General features: G+C 47.9%; 1 protein-coding gene across 1 annotated transcript in view; it reads right to left on the bottom strand.

Annotated features, from left to right (window-relative positions):
• The window catches only part of Sergef (secretion regulating guanine nucleotide exchange factor), a 197,114-nt gene extending 185,850 nt beyond the window's left edge, over positions 1-11,264 (bottom strand). Inside the window, 4 exon segments of the mRNA XM_032893580.1 lie at positions 2,769-2,863; positions 5,185-5,340; positions 6,992-7,127; positions 11,176-11,264. Of these exon segments, the coding sequence (XP_032749471.1) occupies positions 2,769-2,863; positions 5,185-5,340; positions 6,992-7,127; positions 11,176-11,235 (447 nt within the window). The 5' untranslated portion in view covers positions 11,236-11,264.
• Positions 11,265-12,058: the final 794 nt, after the last annotated feature.

Below are 12,058 nucleotides of genomic sequence, written 5' to 3'. Positions count from 1 at the left end.
CTCTCTGTCTTCTCGCTCCCACTGCTATACGGTAGGCAGCTTGTCCAAGTGTTTCTATGTCATCCAGCATATTTTAACCATTGTTCCTTCCTGTCTTCTTTAATTATATCGACTATAATTAAGCAAAGTTAATTATAACATATGTAGGCTCTTACAAGGCCACCTATTCGCACCTGGGAGTTACAATGGGGACCCAGAGCTCCGTAGAACCAGACTGGTGCACAGACTTTGGGACCCCCCCCCCCAAATATCAGGCTATAGGGCGGCAACTGAACCCCACGAGATGACAGAAGCAGACTCAAACTCTCCAGTGAAAATGCATCCCCACCCCTCAGTGTTTAGGGGTTGATGGCAGCAGCGGGGACGTTCATTGAGGCAGCGAGACTCATTCTGAGTTCAGTATATTCCTGAAACATTTCCTATCGGCATCAGGACCACTCACAAAGCCATGCTTTCCCTGCCCCCACTTGACAGAAACTAGAGTCACATGGGAAGAGGGAACACTATTGAGAAAATGCCTCCATAGGTCTGGCCTGTCGGCAAGTCAGTGGGTCACTGTCTTGACGACTGATATGGGAGAGCCCAGGCCACTGTGAGTGGTGCCCTTCTGGGTAAGGGGTCCTGGGAGGTGAAAGAACATGAGGCTGAAAGCAAGGCAGTAAGCAGTGTTCCTCCACACCTCTGCTTCAGCTCCCGCCATCGGGTCCCTGCCTTACGTTTTTACCTGGGCCTTCCTCAGTGATGAAGTGACCTGGGGAGTTGTCAGGTGGAATAAACCTTCTCCTTCCTAAGCTGTTTTTAACTGTGATGCTAATCACAGCAATGGAATGCAAAGTCGGACACCTGTAAATTTCATAAATCTGTGATGAGGGGCGTCCTGAAAAGAGCTCCAAACCAACACCAAAAGTCCTGTCTCCCACCTGCTCCGTGCTATGGTCAGTGCTGCACGTGGGTGCTGAATACATGCATAGGGCCAGCAACCTGCAAATCATGCAGCGTTCAGAGCCTCAGGACAAAATAACAAACGGGAAATACCTCACTCATAAATGTCTCGTCTGTGCTTACATAAACAACAGTAGCTTGGACCGATTAAACTGGTTTTAAAGCTTCTAAGGCAAGGTGGGATATGGCTAGCATGTTAGCGTCACGGAAAGTGGAGGCAGGGGAATCATAGCTCAAGTCCAGTCTTGATTACATAACATGTTTGAGGGCAGCCCAGGCTACATGAGACTCTGTATTTAAGAAAGAAAAAAGAAAAAAAGAATCCAGGGGCTAGAAAGAAGCTCAGTAGTTAGTTAAAAGCACTGCTGTTCTTCCAGAGGACCTGAGTTCAGTTCTCAGCACCCACATGGGGGCTTACAACCATCTGTAACTCCAGTTCCAATATCCAGTGCCTTCTTCTGGCCTTCACTGTTCACAGGCGTACACACAGGCAAAACATCCATATACATAAAATAAAAATAAATGAATTGTTTTAAATACTAAAATGTAAAAATAGTGCATGAAGTCAGGTAAAAGGCCACATGTTGTACAACTGCGTTTCTATGAAATGGCTAGAACACCAAAATGCACAGACGAGTGGCCACTAGGGACCAGGAGAGGAGAAGACAGGAAGTCACTGCTACTGAGTGTAGACTTCCTTTTGGCCATGATGCAAATGCTGTACACTTAGATAATGAAAATGGTGGCCACCTCTGAGAACACACTGAGAAACACTGAAGTATATGTTTCAAAGAAACGAATTCAACAGTATCTGATGAGCCATGAGCCATATCGCAATAACATTATTATTTTAAAAATTAATTTCAGGGGCTGGAGAGATGGCTCAGCGGTTAAAAGCACTGGCTGCTCTTCCAGAGGTCCTGAGTTCAATTCCCAGCATCCACATGGTGGCTCACAACCATCTATAAAGAGATCCAATGCCCTCTTCTGGTGTGTCTGAAGACAGCTACAGTGTACTTATATATAATAAATGAATAAATCTTTAAAAAAAAATAATTTCAGATGTTTACTTGTTTTTAAGTGGGGTTTTTAATAGAGTTTTCAATCATATGGTATTTCTGCAGGACAGTCCTGGACTACCATTTGCTGAATCTACTTCTTTTTCATGTGTGTGTGTGTGTGCGCGCATGCATGTGCATGTATGCATGTGTGTGTGCATACATGCATTGTGTGCGTGCACGTGAGTGTGTATGTGTGCATGGATGTGTGTGCATGCATGTGTGTGCATGCGTGTGTGCATGAATGTGTGTATGCGTGTGTGTGTGCGTGTGTGAGAGAGAGAGATAAGTGTGTAGGTCTGTAAATGTTAGCATCCACCTTCACATGCAAGTGGAGGTCAGAGGACTTGGTCTCTCCCTTCCACTTGGTTTTAGCCAGCCAAGGTCTCGTTTGGTTGCCCCCAGCTGTAAAACCAAAGCCTTCATGATAGCAGAGCAAGTACTTTACCCCTTAAGCCATCTCCCCAGATCCTGAACTTAGGGTCTTGAGGCAAATTGCATCTATTTGGACCTGTTTGTAATACAGTTCCCGTTATTAACAAAGCACACATAAGGTGCGTTTCTACTGCCTCGTTTATAAACGTGCATGAAGAACACATTTCCACCCAGCAGTGATTCCCTCAAACTGGCTTTTAACAGAAGAACTTATTTTCAACTCAAGTTCTACAACTCCGTGGGTCTTCAGGGGCCCACCACCTAGTCTTTCATTACGGGTAAGGATAAATGGAACAGCCTAGAAACAGTGAGCTAAAACCGAGATGTCCTCACCTCAATGGCCTGCGGAACCACACATTTTCGAGGGCCGTGCGGCACACCTAACTGGCCAAAGGCATTGGATCCACATGACAGAACTTGACCTTTTTCTGCAAAACACAAGCATTCAGATTACAAATCTAAGAAGTGAGCTGTCTGTGACCAATGGGGAAAGAGGCATAGAGGAGGCAGCAGAATTCCTTCGCCCCAAAGCCCTCTGGCCTCTTCCTTTCTTTTATTCCTCCAGACTGAACATTCCAAAGATGATCTACCACGCTGTGTCCTTAACATGTGGTCGTCCCCGCAGGGCACTTAGCCCAGGGCCTACTACTGGAGCGAGGGAATGGTGGAGAAACCTACTCCCCACTTCACATTTCCACCCCTTCCCAGGTCCCCATGGGACAAACTGCACTGTGATACTCTGGATCTCCCTCCTTGCTGTCTTTCCCCATAAAATCACCCGCAGAGTCTAGGGAAAGGGACAAGACATGTACGGCCTGGCACAGTACGGGTTTCCCCTGTGAGACACACACACCCCTCTAGAGTCTGGAGGGCAAATTTGGGCCAGAGGAATATTAGAACCATTTGGCTTCACAATTAACCCTGTCCTCTTATCCTTTATCTATAAATATCCGGTCGCCTGATTTCCAACTCTGAGTGCCTCGTGCCTTTCTCACAGCTGGTTGCCATGTGCTGGGAACAGGGCTTCCTTCTGTCATTCATGACCCTGACGTGGGCCATACTAAGTACTTCACAAGTGACAGCTGGCAATGACATTCTTCATCTATAAGGGGACTTTTGTGTTTGCTTTTGTTTTTCTCAGAGCTAATCTAACCAGAGGCTGGCACATGCTCAGCGAGCTGCCTCCCCGGCCTGTCAGGAGTCTGAGAACTACTGTCAAACCGGACACACGTGGAAGTCCTCCACAGAGGAGGACTGGTGACAGTCGAGGACTGAAATACGGGACAATAGTGCATGAGACAGATGACAGAGGCTGTTTTAGGGCAGGAACCATTGGGCATCACCTAATATGGCAAATAATCAGAGGAAGACAGCAGACACAAGAACTACTGGGCAAGGCTACGTGCAAAAACAAAAAACAAAAAACAAAAAAATACAAAAACAAAAACTAGGAATCCCTTAAGAGGCAGAAACTACAGAAGGTCCCTTAAACCCAGACTGGCCAACTAGGAAGGACAAAGTTGAATAGAGAAATTAGTTGATGGAGGAAAAATGCCAGCTGCTTCCAAGAGAATCATTCTAGCCACATCAAATCACCTGCCTTCACAGAGACTGTATGGTTTTTAAGGGGAGATAGGAAAATAACTCAGTGGGAGAGCCCAGGCCTAGCACACGTGAGACCCCAGGGTCGATCCTCAGCAATGTCACTACGGATGCCCCTCAGCCGGAACGGGCTGCCCCTGTTGCTGTGAAATCTCTCCCCCTTGGAATTACCTGGCGCTGGCTACCTTGTCGTTGTTGTTTCTGTTGTAGATTCTTTATAAATCAACATCAGGCACCCCAATCCCTTCATATCCACCCCTCCGCCCTTACAAACCAGCACCTCCCTTGCAAAAAGAAGATAAAAATAGGATGGGGGTGGAAGGGTGAGGTGTGAGGAAGGCATCTCCCCCCCACCCACACCCACACCACTTCACGGCAGACGAGGGCTGGCTAGCTTTACATCAGCCTGACACAAGCTGGAGCACTGAAGAGAAGGGAACCTCAACTGAGAAAATGCTTCCACCATTTTTTAAATCAGTGATCAATGGAGGAGGGCCTAGCCCACTGTGAGTGGTACAATCCCTGGGCTGGTGGCCCTGGTTTCTGTAAGGAAGTAAGCTAAGTAAGTCAGTAAGCAGCACTCTTCCACAGCCTCTGCATGTCCCTGCCTCCAGGTTCCTGGCCTGCTTGAGTTCCTGTCCTGAGTCCCCCTTAGTGATGAACAGTGATGTGGAAGCAGAAGTCAGGTAAACCCTTTCCTCCCCAAGTTGCTTTAGGTCATGGTGTTTCATCGCAGCAAGAGACCTAACTAGGACACCTAGCACACTACCCATAACTCTCAATGGCACTCCTGGCCCCCTAAACCAGGCACAGAGCTCTCGTGAACTTTTGGGACTAGAAATGATCACTTCAAAAGATCTAGCCCATCCCCAGACTCTGACAAATGTATTCCAGCCTGATTTCTTTTATAGTTAAAATTCTCCTTGTAACAGGCACCCTGCAATTTCCCTACATGGCTATAGAGAACACTTGTGATTTGGGGGTGCAAGGGTGGGAGGGGTTGATTTATCTTTAGAAGCAGAGGCTTTTATTTAATCAGACACACACACACACACACACACACACACACACACACACACACACACACACACCTGCCCTGCTATCACCCAAAGCCTTGGGGGAGATATTTACCCAAGCGTGAACTTACCCGTGAGCATGATAGTGAAATCCCAGCCACAGGCCACCTGCCGGATGGGACAACCCAGGAGAGGCTTGCAGATGGTAAAGCACAGAACTTCCTCTGTGTGTCCAAGCCCCAACTGCCCATCTTTATTCAGGCCACAAACAAATAGACCTCCTCCATCTGCAAAACAGAAGGCTCCCTGTCAGTGCATACAGGGAGAGTCACAACTGCCAGAGAAAGAGTTACCATGAGTTACGTGGAGCCACCGACAAAAGGCTGCTTGCCCATGTAATGTTATCAACCGGTGTATGCCAATATGTTCTGGAACCAAAGACATCAGGCCAAGGGTCTCAAGTCTAATGTAGAAATGGAAACTCTCAGCTTTGTAACAGGTGCCTATCACCAAATGGAGTATCTACTTCCACAAGAAAACCAACGTTAACTCAATACTTAAGACTGTGCCAGGAGCTGTCTGAAGGAGTGAACATTCAAGCCCTTCCCACACATGCCTATGACCCATACTACTTTGGTTCTTTTTTTTTTTTTTGGTTCTTTTTTTTTTTTTTTTTTTCGAGCTGGGGACCGAACCCAGGGCCTTGCTTCCCTAGGCAAGCACTCTACCACTGAGCTAAATCCCCCAACCCCACTACTTTGAAAAAGCCCATAGGGATGGCTTCATTTTAAATTGTTTTAAGCTGATTTTAATGTAACAATAATTCATATATAATGTAACTTGGGCGCTGATACTTTATATCGGTACAATTGTATATTTTTTTCATCATTCCTTCACAAAGGGAAGGAGGAGTCCATGAAGACAGGAATACCAAAGCCCTGCAAAAGCCCTAATACAGCCCTGAAAATGCCTTGAGTTCATCTACTGTTATCATGCCCATGAGACAGGCGAAGAAAAAAGTGAGTGTGCTGGTTAGCGTTCACTATCAAACTTGACACAACCTAGAATCGCCTGGAAGGAGAGTCCTCGTGAGAAATGATCCGGAACAGACTGGTTTATGAACATGCCTGTGGATTGTCTTGACTATTAATTGAGATGGGGACACCCCATCTGAACATGGGCACTACCACCTCACGGGCTGGGCCCTTCACTGTTAGCGTGAAGAAAGCCGGCTGCGTACAAGCAGCAAGCGGGCAAGGATGCCTTGGTTTCTCTTTCTGCTCTTGACCCGTGCAGGTGATGCTCCAAGGTCCTGCCTTGACTCCCTGCAATAATGCAAGGTTAGTAGAATATTCAACATCAAATAGAGCCCTTCTCCTCTCAGATGCTGTTGGTCAGGCATTTTATCACTGCAACAGAAGTAAAAGTAGAGAATGGTGGTCCAGGGAGATTATTTGCCAAAGCCGTGGAGCTAAGGAACCACAGAAGGGGCGTCTGAGCCCTGGGAGTTTGACACCACAGCTCCTGTTCTTAGCCACCCTTCACCAAGCTGATGCGTGTGTGGCACCCGGGCTCAGCACTCTGAACTGGGCACTAGGACAGAAAATTAAGGATAAAGTAAGGTTCTTGATGGCAAGAGATATTTCACCTATTTGCAGAGGCTTCAAAGAGACACCTAAACGGGTTGGAACATGCCCACCAATTTGCCTTGGAACCTGAAGCCTTCCTCTCTAAGCCTTATTTGTATAATGGGGTAAGGAGAAAGATCTTTAAAGAACACACAAGTTCAAGCTCTGAACAATCCCCTTAATGGTGATTCGGCTCCTTCACAAAAACAAATACTGCTCCCTGAGAAATACGAAAGGCAGCAAGGTAACATCCAAGGGGAAATTACCTCGATACAAAAGTGAGTGGCTACCCATTTGTGAAGAGAATTACCTGTGACAACTGCAGAATGCCCTCCTCCTCCTGTGACACTCTTGATACACCCCGGTTTACAGAAGTCACTCAGTTGCTGGGGAAGAAGCACATCTTCCTTATGGCCAAGGCCAAGTTGCCCGTAGCTGTTTGCACCCTAGGAATAAAATACAACAAGGATGAGAAGACCCCAGCTGCCAGCATCCATCTCCCCCGTCAGTCGCCCTGCCCTGACACACCTCTCAGAGCCCGTGGCATTTCAATACCCATTCTTAGAAGGCTGTCTTGGGCAATCTGCCTTGAAAAGCCGGGCCCATCTGTGAGCACAGTGATTGCAGAGAAGTCCTTGACATTCACAATCCTGTGTCTCACCTTTCCCTTCAGGTATACAGCCCTGTTCTAGTTTCTTTTGTGTTGCTGGGAGGACAAGGGATCAAAATTAATTTGGGGAAGGAAAGGGTTTGTTGCGTCTTATACTTCCAGGTCATAGTTCATCAATGACAGAAGTCAAGGCAGGAACTGGAACAGAAGCCATGGAGAACAGTACCTGTGACTCTCTCTGGTTCGCTCCACAAACTCTCTTATACAGCCCAGGCCCATCAGCCTAGAGATGGTGCTGCCCACAGTGGATTGGACCTTCCACAACAATCTATCAATCAAGATAATCTCTTGTTCACAGGTCAATATGATTGAGGTCTTCAATTGACATTTCTCTTCCCAGGTGAGTCCAGGTTGTGTCACATGGACAATAAAAAACCAACCAATACTCAACTGCCTTTGGGAATCAGCCCATGGATCCCCTCTGATAAAAGCTAATTATCTAGGAAAGCTGGGAAAAAGAAGACTAAGGGTGGGGATTGAGGGGAGAAAGTTAGCAGGAAATACTCTGGGATTCATTTTGCCTCCCATCCTCCATCCTCACTAGGAAGCAGTGACTTTTCTGTATGTATTCAGTTAGCTAAGGATGCAGCAGTCCTAAGCCTCACCATTTCATCTGTCCAGCAAAAGCTAGACAATGATCTCTAAAAGGCCTTTTCAAGTACGGCATTTGACAACTCCAAGATTCAGATCCCCCTTGTGGACTTACACTATGGAGTCCACACGTAGCACAGGTCTAGGGGGACAGCAGAGCAATAAAGTACTTGCCTAGCATGTCCAAGTTCCTAGGTTCAATCCCCAGCACTGGAAGGACAAAACTCTCTGATCTGAAATCTTTACAGCTATGTAACAGGGCCAGAAAAGAACTCGACATGTATACAACTACATATCAGAAAGATACTGCAAAGACAGAGGCCATTAAGTGAAACAGTAACGTCTCAGCACAAAAGGTACAAACACAATGGTGGACAGACACTGTACAGAGCCTAATGCCCAGCCACAAGGAGAGTCAGCTCAATACATCAGAAATTCTTACCTCTTCAAGTATCTACTCCCAAACTGATTCTTTTGGAGGTGAGAAGTACAACCATCTAAATACTGTTTTTATTTGTTTGTTTGGGTTTTTGAGGGTACATAAATGAGAACACTTGATTTAAAGCAACTACCAAGGTATGAATGCAAAACAGACACTTAACGAAATCCTCCCACCTCTAGGGTATTTCCAGCCACCTTGAGCTGCAGGACTCCAGGACGAAGAATGAGCACTGTGGGGAACACAGGGCAAGAGGGCCTTGGGGACTACACAGCTCTCAGTGCATCTCTGCCCACATGCTAGGCACCTTCTATCCTCACAACTAAGGAGCACTGGCATTCATTTTACAGATGAGGAAACTGAGGCCTGAGGAGGCTCAAGTAATGATGCACAGTTACGATTGGATGAGCAAGTTAGAAATCTGCTTCTTTCATTAGATCTTACTGTGTCCATAAGAAAACAGGTATGCATGGCGAACCAGCCCAGAGGTTAAGTACCTCACTCTAGACCAGCAGTTTTCAAAATGTGGGTTGCCCCCTTTGGCAAACCTCTGCCTCCAAAAAATATTACATTGCAATTCACAACAGCAAAATTACAGTTATGAGGTAGCAATGAGAATAATTTTATGGTTGGGGGTCACCAGAGTCCCAGCACAAGGAAGGTTGAGAATCCCCAGCTCTTGTCTATTGTTCGCAGCCATTGCTTTATCCCCCTTCTCTTCTTTGTGTCATTCCTTGGCACTACAGAGTGGATTCCCGGCTTGACTGATCTACCTCCTCTCCTAGAAAGTCACCACCATGAAAGCAGGAACTTGGTCTTATAGCTATCCCCCTAACCCTGAAACTTCACTTGGGGATTGTGGATATCAGGCCTAAGTCTCTCTCCACCCTGGAATGTAACATAGTTTAATGCACTGTCAAACAACACTGCCAAGTGCAACACTGTTGCACAGAGTGAAGCAGAGAGTATATGCTGGGGTTTCTACCTTCTCATCACCCCATTACCTGACTTGCAGGCTGCTGAACACCTGAGACAGAAGCCACGCTACAGCAATCCCAGGTTCATGCATCAATTTCTGTGGGGTAGTAAGGGGCCTAAACGCAGGATAAAGCTGGGTCAAGGAAATTTTAAAATACCCTATGACAACTGTGTATACCTTCCTTCTTTACAAAGGATCCAAACACAGCACACATGCCCAACCACTTGGGGGAAGATGGATTGTGTTCCTCCAAAATGTCTATATGGAAGCCTTAACCTCTGACTTATCAGAATATGACTGTATTTGGAGACATAACCTTTGAAGAAGTAATTAAAGTTAAATGATGAGACCATAATCCGGTCTGTCTGGTCTCTTCCCAAGACACCAAAGATGCCCACGCACAAAGAAACAGCCACCTGAGACCCAAGAGAAACCAAAAGTCCCCACACCTTAATCTTGATTGCAACCTCCAACCCTGAGAAAACAAATTTCTATTGTTTAAGAACCCAGCCTGTGGTGTTTTGTCACGACAGTGGAGGCCAACTAATGCTCACACCCTGATTACGCAGCAGGAGAATACCCCAGCAGGCCTCCCAACACACTCGTAAAGTGAGGTTCAGCCCTGTTTCTCTCTGTCCATTCAAGGCTACAGCTGAAAGGCTTTTTCTAGCAGACGTTTTTCCTCTGTCCAAAAAGCCAGCAGACTCCCCGCTGGAAAATGACAGCAACACATTCAGTTACTAACTCCCCCACCCTAGCTCAAGCGCCAGACAGCCATGCCAAGCCATGTCTCCTTTCTGACAGCCTTACACTCAACAAGTGAAAGGTATATAGACAAATTCTAATTTTGGCAAAAACATAGGTATTAATGGCCTCCTCTATCTCAGGAACTGGAACCCCTTTATAGCTATGTATTTCTCAAACATTAATACATGGCTTTGGGCATAGGTACTCATTCATTCGTTTCTTCATTCATTCATTCATTCATTCATTCGTCAACAAATATTTCCCTGGGGTCTATGAGATGCCAGGCACCAAGAGAGACAATGTGATCATTACTGGCTCAGTACTCACTCTCAGAACACCTCCGCTGTAGTCAAGGAGACTGCCGTTAACAAATCATGCACTCCATTACAATTTTGGTATTTAATACTAAGAACAGCAGCACCCAGCATATGCTTACTGTCACGCATGTCCCCCACAATCGTGAGAATAAAGCCTCCTCTCCAGTCACACGGAAGGATGACCATAGGTCTCTCAAAGTGCGGTGTCAAACCTGCCCAGCCCAGACTTCCACGCCCCCAGAAAAGATAAAATCCGGTCACAGCCGAGTAACAGCAAATACGCAGGGTCTGCGCCTCGCGCGGCCACACTCCACAGGCCTCACATCCACAGGACGCTCTCCAGGGTGATGGCGCTCGAAAGGAGCCTTCCATCCCGGAGGCAAAAGGAAGGTTCGATGACACAGGTGGCCCCACGAGCGCTAAAACCAAGGGATCTCTCTGCCAAGCCTCCACGCTGTCTTCCTAGGCAGTCTGGCGGCCAAGGGCTTTCCCAGATGCTCTGCTCTGGAGGCAGGGTCCTCCCGAAGTGCTTCAGTCCCACGGGTCCTCAACCCACAGCTAGCAGCAGGCCCCTCAGGCACCGCGGGGAGACCCTCCCTCCGCACCCTCTCCTCCTTGCGGCAGCCCAGGGTACTCCAATCCAGGACCCTGGCTTGGGCCGCCGCCCCCAGCTCCCTGCCACCCACGCCGGGAGCTCCCGGGTCCCCGCGCCCCTTAGTCTCTGCCGGAGTCCGGGGGCGGAGCCACGTACCCAGGAGAAGAGCACGGCAGCGGCGGAGACAGCCTCCGAGGCGCAGGACTCCCGCGCCATGCACACGCACCACCGGCGCTTCCGGGAGGGCTGACGCGGGGCGGGGCCTCGGAGGCTAGGGGGCGGGACGAGTTCGGGAGCTGGGCGCGGCCAGAGGGACGGAGGTGGGGTAAAATTAGGGATTAGGCCTGGCCAGTGGGACTGGAGCAAAATGTAGCTGGATACAATCCTGCCCTGGAGCGCAGCGACTCAAGCAAATCACTGTCAGACCGCACCTCGTGGCCTCCAGGGAACACACCCGGAGCAGCCTTACTACACTCACATTCATAATTCTGCACCATGTTCAGCAATCCAGAAAGCTCGCCACCTATCCCATGCTGCCCAGAGCAGATCTTACAAAGATGCCACAGCACTGTGGGAAGGGACCTGAGGTAAAGATGTGAAGGGTTCAGACCTGAGTCTTCCCGAAGCTACCTTGGCCCGCTTCGCTGTGCATTGGTAGCGGTGTTAGCTTTCAACTGGGGAAACCCACTCCTGGCGACACAGCTGGGGCTGACTATTGTCTGATGTGCCCCTACACTCTCCCTACTCTCCTCAGCCCCGCACTCTCTGCCCTAATTCTAATCACCAGCATGGACCATTCTCATCCCAAGACAGATTTCCATATAATACGGCTTTTTATCAACGTCGTCAGGATGCTGGCGAGAGTTAAATAGTACATGTACCAGTGCGCACTGGGGAAAATGGAATTTGGAATCTGAAAGGAGGAAAAAGAAATCATGTCCTATTTAAGGTGATGAACTGCATCCGTAGCTCTGGCCCCTAGGCAGACAGGTCTCTGGGCCTCATCGCCCTATCCTCCTAGGCCCTCACATTGGAAGGC

This window comes from Rattus rattus, chromosome 2, assembly GCF_011064425.1.
Source record: "Rattus rattus isolate New Zealand chromosome 2, Rrattus_CSIRO_v1, whole genome shotgun sequence".
NCBI lineage: Eukaryota > Metazoa > Chordata > Mammalia > Rodentia > Muridae > Rattus > Rattus rattus.
Note: the sequence above shows the minus strand (reverse complement) of the source record. Positions and strands in the feature narration are given on the sequence as shown.